At 37.2% G+C, this 19,781-nt stretch overlaps 1 protein-coding gene across 1 annotated transcript in view; it reads right to left on the reverse strand.

Moving 5' to 3' along the window:
* Positions 1–19,781, reverse strand: part of LOC103598352 (serine/threonine-protein kinase ULK4) — a gene marked incomplete at its 3' end in the record, with an annotated part of 241,815 nt that overhangs the window by 200,370 nt on the left and 21,664 nt on the right. Inside the window, exon 4 of the mRNA XM_008582347.1 lies at positions 10,833–11,015. Within this exon, the coding sequence (XP_008580569.1) occupies positions 10,833–11,015 (183 nt within the window). The remainder of the gene's footprint in view (positions 1–10,832; positions 11,016–19,781) is intronic.

Here is a 19,781-nt window from a genome sequence, read left to right on the forward strand (position 1 = left end):
AAAAAAAAACAAAAAAAAAAAAAAATCCCCCAAAATCAATAGGAGAATGATACTTAATTGTATATCAAGTTGGTGGCTTAAGAAGGCAAGGAATTATTTGAAGAGAATTTTAAGCACATTAATTAATTTGAACGCACATCTCTATTTGGAAGTATCCTAAATACAAAAAGAATTGCAAAAAAAAAATTAGGTTGTATTCAGAAATCATAATGTTGATAATATTGATGCTATTATTCTGAATCTATAACGTAATAATATAAATATAAAACATTTATATCAATATTATTAAAAACCAAGATTTTCAGCTTAAGAGAAAAAATGCTCATATAAAACACTGAAGTTACAAACACCATTATGAACAGTTGACATATTTCTGAAATAGTTATTTCCTAGCTCTGTCCATGGAAAAGGCCTAAAAACAAATAATCAACCCAGTAGCAATGAGTACCCCTATCAAACTGTGGTCCGTAAATACTACTTCCCAGTAAAAGAACAAGGGCTCCTTTGGGAAAATGGATGATTTCAGATCCAGAAGAAGAAAATGTAAGTCTAAAACATACTGTCATATCAGATAGCAAGAAAGCAAAGACTACTAGAGTTAAGACAAAAGGACCCGGGCGGTAACTGGAAAAGGCTTTTGAAAAAGAATAATACCTACAACAGACTGAAACATCAAAATCTTAAAATCTGTGATTTCATAAGGACACTGAAAGAATCAATCATTGGAGACTCCTAGGGAACCAACACATTATTCTGAGAATCAGTAAATAAATGAATTAAGCATTTATCCTGCCTTTGCTTATATAAACTGTACCGCAGTATTACCAAAGAGTTGATAAGAAAGACTTCTTTTCTATAGAGGAATAGTAATTAATACCTAAAGACAGAATGATAGAATTAGAATACCAATATATTGTAACCATAATAAAATAATATATCTAAGTAATTATCACTGATGGCTGCTAAAACCATTAAGCGAAAAGCTGATGGGGAAATTTATAATCAGTAGATTGGACTAAAGCTGTCTGAAGTCACTGCTCATTCTTAACACATACCACTAATGAAACATCTTTGCTTCCCAAAAAATTCAAATTTGAATGTGAACAAACCTATAAGCCTACATATTTACAAGAATTACAGGAGTAACATGTTAAAGAATGTTAAAGAACACCATATTGTCTATGCTGTTTGCTAGATTCAATCAGCAAAATCCAGATGTGGAAAAGTCTGTAGAACTATGACTAGTTTCTTTAACACATTCATTTCAAAGGGGGGAAAAAAAGATGTAAGAGAACCTATATATATTGAAAGGGAATTAAGAGACAAATCAACCTGAAATAGAAACGTGGTTTGATCCTGACTCAAGCAATCTTTAAAAAGTCATTTATGAGACAGTCAAGAAAATGTGAACTCTGACTGGGTATGTGGCTATATTAAGAACTTGGAAATCTTTTGGTGTTTAATGAGATTGTGAACGTATTTATTTTTAAAGCATCCTTACTTCTACAGATACACATGAGTAACAAAATAATATGTTGTCTGGTTTTGCTTCAAAGTAATTCAGAAGGAGGATTGCATACAAATTAAGTATGAGGGTACTTCAAAAAAGTCCGTGATTAGAATCGTATTATCTTTCAATTCTATTTTCCCATGAACTTTTTGAAGTACCCATGTATAAATGAAGAGGGGGTATAAATGAAAATTAGTCCTGTATTAAAAACTGATGATAATGGGGAAGTTATACTGTTTTTCATGTTTGAAACTTTTTATTGGAAACACACACACATTCCTTGATAACCCGGGCTGCCACGCTAGTACTCTCACACAGTAGCACTTCTGATTTTCACCTCATCTTCATTGTTAGCTTCAGGATACTCCCATTCTCTTTACCCACCAAGGCATGTCTTTGTAAGAACTACTCAGCATGTCTTAAGTTTTTTAGAGTGAGGGTTTGCAGAATACCTACTCCACCATATTGTCACAAAAATTTTTTAGATTCTGTTCTACCTCTGTTTAGATTTTCTAACTCTAAGAACAGTCACCTTCTTCTGATAACACTGATCTGATGTTAGAAGAAAAAGCAGATTTTGCACTTGCCATGATTTCTGGGCCAAATTTAGAACAGAGCCACAACTTTCAACAACCCAAAAATAACTTACTGTGGTTCGCCAAATTTAAAAAGATGGAGATTATGAAAAAAATAAAATAAAAAATAATTTACCATATGACCTCTAAGTATCTTGGCTGAAAATTTTAACGATAGAAAAGTAAACTAAAGGAAATAAAGAGATGTAATCATGCACTCAATAAAGCTCTATACCACAATATTTTGGGCACATTTGAAAGATATATATATTTAGGGTGCAATGTTATCACACTTTTTACTGGCACTGTAGCTATTAGCAATTTTTATATAAAACCAAAGCATAAGGACTTTTTTAAAAATGAGGCTGACCGTAATACATTGAACTTTCAAAAGGAGAGAACAGAACTGAGGTTACCAGAGGTGGGATAGGGATGGGGAGAGGGGAGAGGGGGGAGGAGGGCAGGGGGGCGGGGAGGAATTGGTAAAGGGACACAAAAAACTATTACGCTGTATAATGCTGAATATACTAATTATCCTGATTTGAGCACACAAGTAATGATATTCAACTCTGTACCCTACAGAAATGTACAATCAACTATGTCACAATTTTTTTAAAAATGAGGCTAACCTAGCAATTTTACTTCAAAGTCCAACCTATGGGAATAATTAAGAATGTCCATGCTAAAGATTTAGCCATAAGAATGTTCTCCATGGCAAAAAAAAAAAAAAAGGAAATTCTTAAGTGTGCAGTAGTGAACTGTTGGAATAAACTGTGAAACCTTTATATGATGAACTGTCATAATCCTTTGAAATTATATTGAAGAGTTACATTAATTGACTTAGATACACAATTCCCTAACACACCATTTAACAGGAAAAATATGGTTTACCAAACAATAAACAGTTGATCCAATTTCTGTAAAAATATTCTAACAGTACATGTGATGACGGTAGGGAAGGGGGAAATATGTAAATGTATATATGTACATATATGTATATTCATGGAAAAACAGAACTAAAAGATAATAATGAATCTACCATGAACTTTTTGAAGTATCTTCATATGTACATATGTGTACAGTAAATATGAACATGAAAGAATATACATTAAAATTTTTAGAGATCACCTCAGAAAGTAAGAACTTCAGCCTTTTTTAAAAAATTTATTTATTGAATCAAAATTGATTATACATATTTTGGGGGTTGAACATTGAGATATGTGGATTAAATCAATATTACTAGCATATATATTGTTATAAATCGTAATTATTCTTTATGCCCCTTGTCCAATCTCTCCCCTTTCCCCATTTCCTCCCCCTCCCCCCTCTACTTGCCCTAGATTTCTTCCCTCCTTCTGAAAGAATAATGGTTACTCTGTTAACTTGTTGACTAGATGATCTGTCCAATGCTGAGAGATGTGATCAGGTCTCCCAATATTACCATAGAGCAGATGCTTCTTCTGTCACTCTGAAATGGGTTTCGTGGAAAGAGACATCATCTTCTTTTCTTTATCTCTGCTGGTGACTCTTCTTGTGTGAATGCACTCCAGTGGTTGGCGGGCCATCTGCGTGGTGGCTGTGGTATCTAGCTGCTTTTGCAGCAGCCATGGTTATTGTGGTGGCTGTGGTAGGCCACCCACGTGGAGGTGCTCTTTCTGGTATGCTCCTTGGCACTGGCGGTATGCCTGATTGTGGAGTATGTTTGGTCCCCTTCTCCATGCCTCTGGTCCATGGGCAGGCCCCAAGACGCTGGCACCATGTGCCTGGTTGTGGGAGGGGTGGCTGGTCCCCTTCTCCATGCCTCAGGTCACTGAGCGAGACCCAAGGTGCTGGCGCCATGTGCCTGGTTGTGGGAGAGAGGTCCAGACCCCTTCTCCAAGCCTCAGGTCCCCAGGCAGGGCGCGAGGCACTGGCATGGTTTGCCTGGTTGTGGGAAAGAGGTCCGGTCCCCTTCTCCATACTCTGGGTCCCTGAGTGGGCTCTAAGGTGCTAGCATGGTGTGCCTGGAAGTGGGAGTGGGGTCCGGTCCCCGGATCCAAGCCTCCAGTTCCCAGGCAAGCCCCAAAGTGCTGGTGGTGTGCCTGGGCCAGAACTAATTTTTTGTCCTTTGCTTCTAACACAGGGGACCTTCCTGTGGGAACCAGTACTTGAGCTGTGTGGTTGTTTAAATTGCTACTTTGCTGCTGTTTCCCTTGGGAAGGCTTTTTGTGCAGCTCAGGGTTTAATGGTTGATCTTATAGGTACTTCTGGCTCTCCAAAGACCCGGTGGATCTGTGTTCTGTAGAAACTCTGATCTGGGCCTGAGTTTTTTCATCAAACTGCACCCCATGCAATTCTGCATTCCTGACCATTCTCCTCTGAGTGGTCCTGTGCTGACTGGGGAGCGGATTGGCTGTACCTGCTGTGTCCCAGTGTTCTCCCGGTGTTCGCATCTCACCCACCGCCCATGCTCCAAACACTTCTCATGGGATGGGCCCTGCGCTGGTCCTTTGCGATGACTCACTGGCCTCTGAATGGCTCCCTTTTTTCAGTTGTTCTGGCTCTTCGCTCTTGCGTGGGTCCATGGGAACCCTATTAGTGGTCTTATTGTCCTGGGGGCCACCAAGGCCCTCTTCTCCCCTTCTGCCTCCAAGTAACTCCATCTGAAGGGCACAGCTGTGGCTCCTGCCGGCTCCTGCTCCGTGCGCTCAGCAGCTCAACCCTTAAAGCAGTTGCAGCCCAAAATGCTCAGAGCAGCTTTTTCTTTCTCTCATCATGGTTTCTCCCGCCTTCGTGAACTCCATAGGTCTCTCCTCCGCTTCCCCTGAGCTCCAGTGGCCCCAGCTTGGCTAATGTTACATTTTTATAGTTGTAAATTTGGTTAATTTGTGGGAGAGAGTGATGCTAGGAACTGTCTATTCCACCATTTTGACCAGAACCCCAAAACTTCAGCCTCCTGTGTTCTCTATTCTACATATTCTGAATTTTCTACACTAAATCCTAAAATTTTTTCATGCAAATCCTAAAATTCATAAAAGTCTTAAATACAATCTGATAAAAATTAATTAACTTAGCATTGACTACTTTAAATTTTTAGATATTATAATTAAGGAAAATTATAATGACCTTATCTAGTATCTTTCTCCCCAATAAACATGAATATTTCCCCAAGAAATATTCATGAATTTTCAAACTCCTCCATTCCCTTATTTTGAAAATTGAGTATTTCAGGATACATAAACAGCTTGGAAAAACCAGAAAAATTTAATTACAAAGTAAACCAGAAAAAGAAAAATGTTTACACAGCAAAGATTAGTAAATAAACTCACACCTAACCTACAAGATTTTTTCATACACCTGGTCAGGCCTTCCAGAAACCTCTTGTTCAGTTATTCGAGCATCTAAATTATAAAAATATAATCAATTCCCTACATCTAGCAATGATTCAAGAATCACATATAAAATGCCATCTACCAATGATTTAAAAAAAATTCCCCAAGTGTTTGGCGAAAAAACTGGAAAAATGGTTTCTCAAAACATTTTGTTTTGTCTAATTTCTTCAATTACTGGAATATAAAGAATACATGATTTATAAACTCAAGAGAGTTTCCTCTTACCATGGCTGTGATGGCTCACTTCTTACATCACAGTGTATGGAAATAACACTTGTTTTGGATAAAGAAATCTTCTGTCATTTAGCACAACTGTGGGAAAGCAGATCATTTTATAGATGATGACACAAAATAAATCAAGTCCAACTATGCAAGTGGCTGCTGATGTAAAAAGCTGCTGGACAATGATCGTCTAAGGACACTGATACCCAAATAGATAATGCAGGTGATAAACTGAACAAATTCCTTCAGTACATAAATAGCCCCTCAAAGAAAATGAGCATGATTCAGAAGGGAATAAACTATACCATTTAGTTAATGTAGTTTAAGATGAACCTGGCTACAGTGTTATATTTCAAATGGAAAATCAGAGAGATTAACTTTTAACTACAAACAACTATGAAAACATGAAATATGCTGCTAATTAAATAATCCTACACTCTAGGTTTTATTAAAAGAGAAATATACCATTGGCTTAGATGACTACTGGCTAAACTACAAGCACATGGTACACACATCATCTACCTTTCTAGAGAACAATTTAGCGATATTTATGCAGAGCCTTATAAATGTCGTAACACTTGAGGTAATCTATAAGGGGTGAACACAAAGATGCATGTAACAAGATGTTCACTGCACCAGGGTGAGTATGAACTAAAAAATGGAAGACAATAGTTCAATAGTGGGGAAAGAGTTAGATTGCTGGAGCTTCACAAAATAAATCATATAACAAGTTCTTTAAAAAAATGTTCTTGAGGAATATTTAATGACAGAATACTCATGAAAATATCAAGATAAATCAACACATTTTTAACTTGTAAATGTGTGCATAAAATAGACACATAAAAAACTAAAAAAGAGATATACCAACGCGTTAATAATAATTATCTCTACATAGTGGGATTACAGCTGATATTTTTTTGTCTTTAGACTCTTCTAAATTTTCTTCAGTAAACAGTAATTTATTTTATTTAAAAGGAAAGGAATGGACATTTTATGAGGCTGAATTTCAATAAAAATGACTATGTACAAGCGTTGGTTTCCCCAAAAAAAACATGTGCAGTGCTTTCTCCCTGTCCAGCAGGAAGCAATATACCTTCTATTTGCTCCAGGTCTCTTCCTCTTCTACTCATTCTAACCTATCAACAACCAGACACTTGAAGAAAACCTCAATTTTGCAATAATAAGATTTTATGAGGCTGAATTTCAATAAAAATGACTATGTACAAGCGTTGGTTTCCCCAAAAAAAAATGTGCAGTGCTTTCTCCCTGTCCAGCAGGAAGCAATATACCTTCTGTTTGCTCCAGGTCTCTTCCTCTTCTACTCATTCTAACCTATCAACAACCAGACACTTGAAGAAAACCTCAATTTTGCAATAATAAGGTTGGCAAACCCACTCCCTCAGACACACACTTTTCTCTTCTTTAAGTAAAAATAATGTCCACTGTGCTAAAACCCCTTAGAAAGGCCAGTCTCACAACCCTACATGATCCAGGTATCCTAAATTCCCAGACTCTTCCCACATCCCTTCCTCCCTGCTTGCTATGCTCCACATGTGCTGGTCTTCTTTCTCTTCCTGATCTCGCTGAGATCTCTCACACTTCAAGGAAGCTAAACCACAAAGCTCTTCCCCCAGATGTTCACACAGTGAGCTCCTTCTTTTCATTCGGGGCCAGACTGCACCTCCTCAGAGGCCTTCCCTAACTCCCCCGCCCCAACCAGGCTAACTGTCTGCTTCCACCCCTCCTCCATACTGCCCCTTGCAGTCACTCTATCACATTAACCCGTTTTATGTTCTTCAGAACACTGACACTATCCAAAAATACTCTCTATCCTCGTTTATTGTCTACCCCTCCTGTTAGGGTGTGAACACTGGTATCCAGCATTTATATCCTCCATGAACTTAACAAAATTACTCAACACACTAACACTCATCTGTGAAAGACCCAGAGTTGCAAATCGCTAAGCATTTGGCACATAATAAAGATTCAATAAATGGCAAGCAGTTTTAATTAATAAAAAACAGGACCTTGCATTCTAAATAAAAGTTCATTGTACATTATTGAGCTGTCACAAATACACTTTAAAAACTAGAAGATGAGAGAGAAGATGCACTTCTCCCTATTCATACCACTAAGTATGGCTAAAAAACCCTGGATATCATACATAAAATAAATATAAGACTGAAGGGTGGAGAGAAGAGACACCAGATAGGAATCTCAGGACCTGAGGGTCAACACAGCAATGTGCTTGGTGGGTTGTCTTTTTGCCTCATATACCCCAGATTGGGTGCTGGGGAATACAGGAGCCTGGAAACAACAACAGTTACACATATGCAAATACACAAGAGAAACCAGCTCTCAAGTCAAAAGACCAAGAAAAGGGCAGCCTGACTTGACAGAAAACTTTTAGACAATAGCTACACTACTTCAACCAACCACCATGGAAAATCCACATCCCCAGCTCCATCAGTAAAGGGCAAGTAGGAAGCCTAGAATTCCAACCTCATGTGACTGTAGCAAGGCACCCCAACAATGTCCTCTGCCAGAGTGGTATCAGAAAAGACGAAGTGGAGAGAGAGCTGGGACTTTCATCTCAACCTGGCAATAGCAAAAACCCCTCTGCAGCCATGGCATCAGAAGAGACCACATGAGGAGCCTGGACATCTACCTGTATATAGCAGTAACAAGCTCCTCCTCCCTTTCCCTGCCATGATGGTATCAGAAAAGGCAGAATGGGAAGCCTGCATCCTTCACCACCTTTCACCAGTAATGAGGCACCTGTCCCCACCCTACCAGTGTCAGTGCAGAGAATAACCAGGAGCCCTTCCCCTTACCTGCCAAAATGTTTAAGGGGTATAGAGTTTCAGTTTGACAAGATGTTGAAGTTCTGGAGATCTGTTTTACAACAGTGTGAATATACTTAATACTACTGAACTGTATACTCAAAAATGGTTAAGATGGCAAATTTTGTTATGTATTTTCTACCACAATAGGAACGTCTTTAAAAGTACCCATACTAATCAAAAGCAAAAGATTACTTATTATTCCATACATTTAATTGTTCATTCGTTCATTTCTTTAAGATACACAGAACAGTAGTTATACATTATAAAACAATTAAAAATCGTATTAATTAGTGCACCTTATTTAACTGCCTTTCTCAAATGCTGCTATATTTGAAGCTTAATCAATCCATGCCTGTGCTGAGGGTGAAAAAAAAATTCTGCTAAAACTCTCAGCCTCTATTACCACAACTTACACAGTAAAACTACTCAAGTGTTACTTTTTCTAATACAATGATTATAACACATTTAATAAGTTGGAAAATTTAATAGCAAAAACTAGACACATAGATTGTTGAAAAAACACTTTCTCTGAGGCATAAACTTCTTAGTAGAATCTAAATCAGAATTATTAGAATAAAAGCAAAATGTGGTTTACCCTCTATTTGGACTTTCAAGGATCAAGTTTACTATGTAAGTCTGATAGTTATAACAGCTACTGAAAATTTAACTTCATTATAAAAACCAAAATTCAATGTACTGCATTTAATGCAGAAGAACGACGGTAAACAGTGTATTTAAGTGGCTCCATTCCACCTTTCTGAGCAGCATTACCTTTACCATGTGTTGCAAAACTTGGATTTGAAAGGTGTACCCCTCTCCCACTTGAGAAAAAAAGAGGATGACTGGTTTAAAGAATGCTGCATACTACCTTCTCCACATGAAGATTCACATTACACATTAGCATATAAAAAACTGGGAAAAGTTGTATAATTGAAAATATTTGGAGCTGGCTGGTTAACTCAGTTGGTTATAGCGCAGCCTTATAACACCACAGCCACAGATTCGGATCCCCAAACCGGTGCTGTGGGTTGATTGAATTGTGTCCCCTGAAGTCCATATATTAGAAGCTTAATTTCCACTGTGACTGTTGAGGGTGGGAAATCCTATTGTTGTAACTGAAAGGTGGGGCCTTGAAGAGGTGACTAGATTGTAGGACCATGCTGTAATGAATGGATTAATACTGGTGGTCAGGGGTGTGGTTCTGAGGGCTTTAAAGAGAGAGTGAATGAAGAGGTTACTCTCTACTCTCTTTACTCCATCACTTTGCAATGTGATACTCCGTCGTCACTGTCACCACCACCAAGACCCTCACCAGAAGTGTTCCCTGGACTTTGGACTTCACAGCCTCAGAAACTATAAGCAATAAATTGTGTTTTCTTTATAAATTACCCAGTTCCAGGTATTTTGTTATAAGCAACAGAAATGGGCTAATACAACTAGACAGCTACCAAAATAAAAAGAAAATATTTGTAATTGTGACTTACTTACTGCTTTCCAAACTTATACATAACCATGGTTCACCTTTTTCACTTGTTAACACCTCACTGAAGACTAATATTCTCAGGCAAGGTTTCTCAAACCATAAAGATCAAATGAATCAACTAGAGATCTCATTAAAATGTAGACTTTGATTCAGCAGGTCTGCAGTGGGGCCTGAGAGTCTGCATTTCCAACACATTCTCTCGTGATACCAATTCTGCTGGTCCAGGGATAGCCCTTTAGCAAGGGGATACTTTGAGAAAGGCTATGATAGAGACCCATTTATAGCTATACAATGCTATGATGTGGATGTAATACTTACAAACTCTACTGTAAATACAATAAAGGAATATCAAAGGACTGGAAGGGAACCAAGTTAAAGACAAAGAAAGGAGGCTCTTAAAGGTAATTTGGATTGGCAGAGTATTAGCCAAGGAAAACAATAGGAACAGGTCAGAGCAAGCAGAGAATATAAAGAGACCCCTCCCTAAAGAAGGCCAAGGATATGGGAAAAAGAGATGGGGGCTGAGGTTGATGTGGCATAAGAAATATTAACAGATAGGAAGGACTCATAAATTTTCTAATTTTTCATTACTAAAATAGGACAAATAGGCAGGAGCCATTTACTCGATTTCTATTTTAATCACTAAAAGACTCGTATAACATCTTCTTTTAATGCTCTGTAGCACAGAGGTTTGGCAAAGTTCAAAAAGGCCCCCTGGGATGAAAAATAAATTCTACAGAGATGACATTACTTGTTTAACCACTAAAATTTTAGGTGAAAACAATAATTTTTAAAGTAGAGTAATAGATGAAATCTAAGTCAAACCTTTTCTTGGATTAGTCTTTGAAGATGAATCCCACAGGACAACATGGAAGCGAATAAGGTCAACATGTACTGCTGAACTTTGCAGATGGCAGAAGCCAGGGAGTTTATTACCGAGTTCAGTCCCACCTTCTCAATAACATTCTGGAAGGCGGTAGGACAATGGCGAGTGATTCTACATAAAGCCTGCAGGAACAGGAGAACAGATCCGTCAGACAACTCCAAGTGCATTAACCACTCTCCCGACAGATAACACATGCTTCTGTATAAAGGAGTAGAAGGTGCTTACCTTGCTCCTTTACTACTTATTTCGGCACAAGAAAGTTGTAAATTTTCAACAAACTTAAAAATAAAACAATAATCCAGCTACCACCAAAAACTAAAGTTGTCTTAAAACATTAGAGACATAATAATAAGTACATTAAGGGTAAGAGTAGGAAAGAAGAAAACCTGATGACCCATCTGGAAAGGCAGGCTGGAGCCAAGAGTTGGTTGATAAGGCTAGGAACTTTAAATTTCACGACGTAAGCAATAGGAAGCCCTCGAAAGTTTTTAAGAGAAAGAGATGAACGTATTCCATGTGTACATGGGAGACTTCAAAGAGAAAAATAAACTTAAGCCATGAATAGTTTTATAAAAACACTCACTATAATTAATGCCACATAAGCTCCTTCTTCCTGATTTATATTTTAAATAGATTTATAACCTTGATTAACAATGAAAAGATCAAATATAAGATGAATTGTTAGATATATGAAGTCAAGAGGAAAGAAGGGAGAAAGAGAAGGAGAGGAGAGAGGGAGAGAGCTATAAAAAAGATAAAAGACTTTGAAAAATATTTACGTTTTCTTGAAAGTCTGAGGAAAACATTAAAAATGTTTTCTATCTCCAAGAAGGAACTTCCTTTAAAAGTTATTCTTATTGAAAAAATAAGGAAAAGTGTCGATTGGTATAAAACCCAATCTTGCCCCAAAATGAAACACTTTAAAGGAGATGTTTTTCCTTAATGTTAAACATTATTTCTAATCTCTTTGAAAATGATAGCCTGACTTTATTATAGCCAGAAAGGAAAACATAAATGTAAGTATTACTATTGAAAATCGAGAAGGACCTTCTCCAGATGCTCTCTCTTAAGACTGGGACTGAGAGATGGGGGTAGAAAAAAGGCAATGAAGAGTCTTCAACCTTTTATGTCTCTGCTGTTCAAATTTCTCAAGTGAATCCATATTATTTTTATAATAACTTTTGAAATTACATTCCAATGCTAATGACTATTTTAGACACTTTAAAAATTATATTGAAATAAACATTTACAGGAAATTTTGCTTTATTAGTAATGTATATATTTACTGCCATTCCTGAAGTTAATGAGTAAATAAAATGTACTGAATAAATGAGCATTTGTAAAGCACTAACTATATACTTTAAAAAAAAATTGTCCCTTTCCTCATAGAACTATCAAATTGTCACTTATAAAATTCCACCTTAATAATCACTGACTCCATTTCAAACATATACCAGAAGTATTCATTTAGAAATAGCCATATCAGAATAAACTCCATAGAATAATTAAACTCTACTTCAGGCACCTTTCAGATAACATTTCAGTCTCTCCTCTTTCTTGTAAGGAAGTTACAGGTGGGTAAGTTAGACATCATGGTTTAGAAAATATGAAAGTAGGGTTCTTCAAATCTAAAATCCAAACTGTATAAGTTTTGGTAGAAAAATAGTAGTAATATCTGAAAATAGGAATATGAAAAACAAATTCACTAAAAAGAAAGCTGGTTCAGATTAAATAATTGTGAAAGTTTTTAAAACTCATTTGTAATGAATCTAAGAAAACTGCTATTCATAAAATCACAACAATTTGTTTCATTATTGTCTTAGTCCAAATATTAAAAAATGGCATTTTAAATGATGTCCCTAAAGATCACACTACAATCAGAATTTTTCCAGCAAATTAGGATTCTCCCAACAATGACTTCAACACAGCAAACAGTAAGTCTCATTAGTACTAAACAATTCTTGGAGAAGCTGGCACAGCAAAACTGACTTTCTATTGACGTGAAATCCCTACCCAATGACAATGGGGAAATTTCTTGGTAAACAATTTGTCCAGACTACTTCTAAATAGATTTCAAAGCAATATGAGGGCAACTAGAATATCTCTTCTTCAGAATGCTGCTCAAAAGCCTAATAGAGTTTCTATTTTGAAAAGCTCATGAAGAAAATAATTTTTAATTAGTCACTTCTGAATATCAAACTCAGTTGAGAGCTTCAGAGCAACTGAGAAGATGCAGAGTCTTAAGAGCACATTAGTGCTTGTATTTCCTGATTCAAAAAAATCAAATACCAAATCTGATCTCCAGCAATTTAGTTTTAAAATATTTAGTTATTAAAATAGAGTTCGAGACTACATTTTAAAATTGGAAAAAAAGGTTCAGTTAAAAATTCACTTCAAAATTTTACTTCAAAAAGAACATTTAGTGTTATCTCCAGAATTTGTATTTCCTTACAGTCTGTTTAATAAAAGCAATTTCAAAGAAAAGAACTAATTCAAAAGTGAAGGCTGAATATCTATTCAAAACATGAACAGAATCACCAGAGAAGAAAAAGTTTAAGAACCATTTCTCTCTGGTCTTTCAAATGGTTTTTTGATAAATGAAATTACCCTGAAACCTTTTTTCAAACTATACACATTCTCTTCTGACTCCTGGGAGATCTTAAGACATATCAGAACAGAGGCAGGGGTGGATACAGAAGAAAAAGAAGTCAATGTTTCTTGAAAAGCTCCCCAACCCCAGAGAGAACCACTACTTCGCATACTTCTTTGTGGAACATACTAACATTAATAAAGCACATGTATTTCACAGGGCCTTAACCTTTAGCTTAGTAGGACCACAGCCCTTAGTTTTAGTAGGGCCAAAGCCCTTAGCATAGGTAGTAGCTTAGTAGGGCCACAGCCTTTCATTTTAGCATGGCCAAAGCCCTGCAGCCTTAGGAATAGCCTAACATTTTAGCATTACACATATAAATGCTAAGCTTGGGAAAAAGAGAAAACTTTCCCAGGACTAAAGTCTCTGTTGTACATAAAAAAAATTGTAACACAGCAAAAGTGACTGCTCTAAGGGTAGTCATCCTTGGTGCAGCTAAACCTAATGATGGGAAAGTATGTGAGCTAAAAGCTTCAAGGTTAATGGTTGGGGGATGTTCCACATCTTGCCCTCTGCTGTTTCTTTAAGTTTCTTAGGGAACTAAGTGTTGCCACGATGATATCTCATTGTTTCTTTTTGTACTTCATATAGCTTAGTTTTTTGACTCCTTAGATAGTAAATTGCTTACACTATGACTGATTAATCACCTGTGTTCTTTTCTGTAACTTTCTTGCCTGGACAATAAAAACTGAGAAAAAACCTGATTTGGGGTTACTCCTAGAACCCTTCTCTCGTGAAGGAATTGCTCTTGGGATTAACCCTTTTGGGCCTCTCATCATTCTGTAGAAATGGGCTTTGAATAATCCTTTGCATCTCTGTCACCCTGTCTTCACTTTTTGACACATTTTCATCTCAGTGCTTCAGTAATTATAATTAATCCAGTTATCTCCTCTGTAGGAGCTGTTTTACCCAATCTAACCCTATGGGTTTCTCTGGTTCCCATTATGGTTCCTCAGGAGAGATTCTCTATAATCCCGATAATTCTAAGAATCATTTCTTTCTGTTCGACACATTACCCAAGTCAGGCTCACTCCCCCAGCTACCAATACCTACCAGTAATGCCACCCTTGAGTGGGAAGGACAATTTAATCATCTTTCACTCCAGGCCATGACAGTGTTTTTTAATAGCTCTAAAGTCTAGAGAAGTGGTTCTCAAACTTCAGCAGGCAAAATCACTGGGAAGATTGTTGAAATGTAGATTACTGGGCCCCCTTCCCCAGAGATTCTGATTCAACAGATCTGGGTTAGGGCCCCCCAAAAAAATTTCTAACAAGTTCCCAGGTGATACTGATGCTGCTGGCCTGAGGGCCACACTGGTGTAGAAGAATGGGTAGGAGAAATGGAGAAAAATCAGTAACGGAGGCAACAAATGCAGACAGTGATAAAGGGAAGAAGAAACAGGCTGCTGCCTCAATATCAAGCAATGCTATCTTCCACCCGGTGCTCATTCATTCATGCGATCAACAGACATCTACTAAGCACCTATCATGTGCTCAGAAAAGGAACAACAGGACTCCTATCTTCCTGGAAATGAAATTCTAAAGGTAAACACTGTGCCTAAATAAGTTAAATAAATACAGCTGTGTCCACTGCTATGAGGGAAAACAGAAAGAGAAATGATAGTTAATCACAGAAAGGAAGTAGAGGATCCAGGAATGTCCTAACTAAGGAGGTGACACTTAAGCTGAAAGCTGAAGAATTGGCCATGTGAAAAGCCAGCAGAGAGCATCTCAGGCACAGGGAACACCAAGGGGACAGGTCCTGAGGCAGAAAAATGCTTGGGAATTCTAGAAAATGTCTGAACGTAAGTTTGGGTGAGGCACAGTGAGTGAGTGAATGAGTATTGTGAGATGGGACAAAAGAAGTAGGCAAAGGCCAAACCATGCAAGACCGTGAAGGTTACATTAATAATTCTTATCTTTATCACCAAATGGGTACAGTAACCTCCAGAACACATTCCTGAGAGGTGACTATGAAAAAAGAAATTGGGAAAGAAGGTCAGCTCTGTTAGGCATTCCAAGAAGGAAGGGATTGTCATTCCTCACCAGAATAAGTGTGAAGTAGCTTCACAATGCATATTCTTTTTTTTTTTTTTTTGTCCTTTTTGAGACCGGCTGCACTGCACTCAGCCAGTGAGCGCTGTGAGCGCACTGGTCATCCCTATATAGGATCCGGACCCGCGGCGGGAGCGCTGCTGCACTCCCAGCGCTGCACTCTCCTGAGTGCGCCACGGGCTCCGCCCCACAATGCATATTCTCAGTTCCTATAACCTCAGTTTTTAATAAATCCTCATGTAAATCTGCTTATGATGATGCAGATGCAATTTTCTTAAGACCATAATATTAGAATAACTATTTTCCCTGAACAATGATCTCACACTGTATTACCTTTATTATTAGCAGCAGTTTTGTGGCCTATTTTTCTTTGTCTCCTAGAAAAGAGGAGGGTTTAATGTTATTAACCTCTTGCCCTCTACTCAATCCTGGGACAGGAGGATCCCTCTTAATCTTTGCAGGTAAAGTCCTAACTTGCTATCAACAGACCTGGTATCAAACTGAAAAAGAGATAAACAAAACGTAGTTCAGGATTTCAAGGAGCTTACAATCTATAAGGCATTATAATAAAATAAACCAACATAACTAATTTACTAAGAAAAATGTGCTAACTGCTTTGAACATCTAAAAACACTCATCAATTTTCAACTTCTACCTAGTACTTTGAATAACGTATTAGCAATCCTTCAAAAAAAAAAAAAATGGAAAGCTGGTGAAAAGTTTAAGCAGATAAGTAAGAAGAAGAAAAATGATTTTATGAAGTTCACTCTGTGTGGAGGATGGAGTTGGTAGAACAAAAAATTGGCCTTTGGAAGACCATTAGGAAGCTATTCCAGTGGTCCAGGTGAGAGGTGATGATAGCCTGGATCATGGAGGTAGCAGAGAGAGGTAGAAAGATCTGAGAGATGCTTAGAGAATCACAGGACAGGTTGACTAGCTGCTTGTAACTAGTGAAATAGAAAGAGATAAGGGAAGGGAAAGCACCAAAGATGACTCTGCTTTCCTTAACCCATCTTCTCTAACCTTCCCTCCCAGAGCCAATATGTCAGAGTCTGAGGAAGGCAGACAAAGAGGGAAAAGAGAATGCTGAGCCAAGGAGTAGCCAAGGAAGCAGAGTGTAGTGGCAAGGGAGCTGCAGTATCACAGAGGAGAGGATGGGAGTTTGTCACACACCAAGGGAATAAATCAACTGGTTGAACACATAAGTAAATATACTGGAATAATGGTTACCAGATTTCTCTCAGAGAAGGGATTTACAAACACGGAAAGAGAAGCTAGAAAGAATCCTGAGGTGTTAGATTAAAATTGGACGTATCAATATGAATTCATGAGTTTTTTCCCAAAATATGTACAATGATATAAAAAAATAAATTTATGTGTATGTACGGATATATATTTTTTTTCTAGCTCTGAATATAGAGAAGGCCTAGAAACAATGACACCCCTGGCAACAAACACAAAGAGCACCCTGATCTTTGTTCCTAATTACCATGGACTCCTTGGAAAAATGACCGATCCTAGGGCTGTCATGGAAAAAGTAAAAAATGAGCCAAGAATGCAGTCAGAGGGTAAGGAAGTACTCGAACAATGATTGATATAGGTCAAAAAGACACAGAAACCAGCTTAAAGGGATCCCACTGGCCAAATCTGGGATAATTTGAGCATTCAATTAGTAGTAGTATCACATTATAATCCATTTAATAAAATAAATATCCATGAGTCCATAATGATATACATACATACGTATATATGTATGCAGGATAAGGGAAAGTGCTCCCTAAAAATAGAATTCCAACCAATGCCTTGAGGCCCATTTTTGTGTAGCTCATGATCGGTAAAAAAAAAAAAAAATGCTTTTTCATTTTAAAAGCGTTATTGAAAACAAAACAAACAAAAGTATGCAACAGAAACTATACTCATATATGGTCTACAAAGCTCAAAGTATTTATTATCTGGTCTTTTATACAAAAATATTTGCCAAAATCTGAAACTCCAATGAGCATTTCCCTGAGCATCAAATTTCAGATTTTGAAACATTTTGGATTTCAGATTTTCAAATCAACAATGCTCAGCTTGTAAAGTGGGAAGTCATCAATGGATGCTATGGAGGTTTAATGGGAAAACACCAGCTAGACCCGGGTTGAGCCTCACCCTACAAAATAAAAGCTCTGTACACTTTTTAAAATTAAAAATGACATGAAATACACAAAGACCAAAGAAACTGTTTCAGACTGGAAGAGACTAAAGAGTTATGAAAACAAAATATAACATATAATCCTGAACAGGATCCTGGAGCAGAAAAGAAAAGGAGACATTATTGCAACAATTGGCAAAATTTCACTGAAAAAAAATACATGACTCAGATGAATGCTAAGAACAAAGTAAAAGAAGCCCAAGATGAAAGAGTCAAGCTTGATATGTTAGATAAAGAAAGGAAGGGCTAGAAGGTATGAGACTTTAGTGGGAACAATTGAAAAACTCTGCCAAGAAAAGAAACCATACTGAGTAGAAAGATGAAAATAACATAAACCCAGTTAAAGCAAGACAGATTTTTTTTTTAAAGGCTCAGGATTAAAATGGATACCTTAAAATATAATTGAAAGATGATTCAAGAAAGTTCACTGGTGTACTTTGTAATTCTTCCTGATGGTTTCTCTGTAATTATTGATACATAATTAGTTTTGTAATTTTGAAAACATGTGGCTCGTGAAGCAGAGGGGTGTGTGTGCGTTGGATGCTATATATCCTTTCTTAATGATATTCAGGAGGCAAGATTTTTAGCCTTTGATCTTTAAGATTACATAGATAACGAAAGATAGAACTGAAAAACATCTATAAATATCCACAGGGTTTAGCAACATGAAAGACAAGATCAGCTTCAGTGGCATTTTTAGGACAGATAACAGCTTGGATTGAAAAGGAAACATGGTCCAGAAAGGAACAACGTTATGTGGCAATAATTCTTTAAAGAGGTATGGCTATGAAGAAGGGATGTGTGGCCTTGAGACTTTTTAATATGTTTGTGTTTTTTGTTTGTTTGTTTGTTTGTTTGTTATTTCAATGGGGAAGATTAATGAATACCTGAATGCTGACCAGAAGGATCTAGTAGAGGAGGAGAGATTCAAAATTTAGGAAAGAGAAAAAAATAACCATTTGAGTGACGTTCCCAAAAAGGGACCAGGAAGACGATTTGGAGAAACATGAAGAGATTTGCCTTTGACAGAAGAAAGGACATCTCATCAATTGTACCAGGAGGAAAAGAACTGAGAGAGGACAGGTGGGCTTGTAATTAGGTCTGCTAATATGGCAGAAGAAAGTTGGGATGGTTCCCACTGGACGTAGTAAGGGAAAGTTATTCAGTGAGGATGCAGGATGAAATGTGGGATTGGAGGTTTAAGGAGAGAAGGTAAGGTATGAAACTGCTACAGAGAGAAGTGCAAGAAAGATACAGTGAGAGTGCCACAAAATGTTGAGAGTCCAGATGAGACTGGTAATCAAATGGGGTATTCAAGAAAACCACATGAGAAAGGGTTATATTCGTCCAACAGGCTATTAAATTGATAAAAATCACGTTAACACATCTTCGTATATAATTATCCTTTACACCAAGTCATCATAACTACATGAGCAAAGTAGTAGACAACCAATCAAAATGCAAAAGTTGCAGAACTATAGATGCCTGAACATTAAGATGATTCATATGATACTCATGATAAACCCGTTTAATGCAAAATCTGAACAAGGGTGCAAACAGAAAATGTCAGGAAATTCTAAAAATATAACAAATGAAATCCTGTATACTCTATTTACTACCACAGTTTTTTCCACTGAGTTATTGAAGCCATAATGTCATGGTCCTACAAGGTCCTACTGGAATTCCCTGACAGTCCCAACATTTTCCAACCCCATTTTTAAAAATTCTGCTTTAGGAGAAAAGCAAGTTACTGCTCTCACCAACCATTACTCAGAGATTTCAGTTTCCTTCCTATTCAATTAAATTTACTCTTACTCTGGCACATTTCTTCAAACTTGGTGTTTAAATATACTCAGATACTCATATATCCCCAAAAGGTGATCCATCTTACCGATATTGCTGTTATCCTAAGAGAATCAATGGTGGAATGTCTGAATAGGTACCATAAAACAGGCCCAATTTCGCCTGTAATAAAGCCCTGGGCCTGAGC

Source organism: Galeopterus variegatus, unplaced genomic scaffold (genome assembly GCF_000696425.1).
Source record: "Galeopterus variegatus unplaced genomic scaffold, G_variegatus-3.0.2 Scaffold2577, whole genome shotgun sequence".
NCBI lineage: Eukaryota > Metazoa > Chordata > Mammalia > Dermoptera > Cynocephalidae > Galeopterus > Galeopterus variegatus.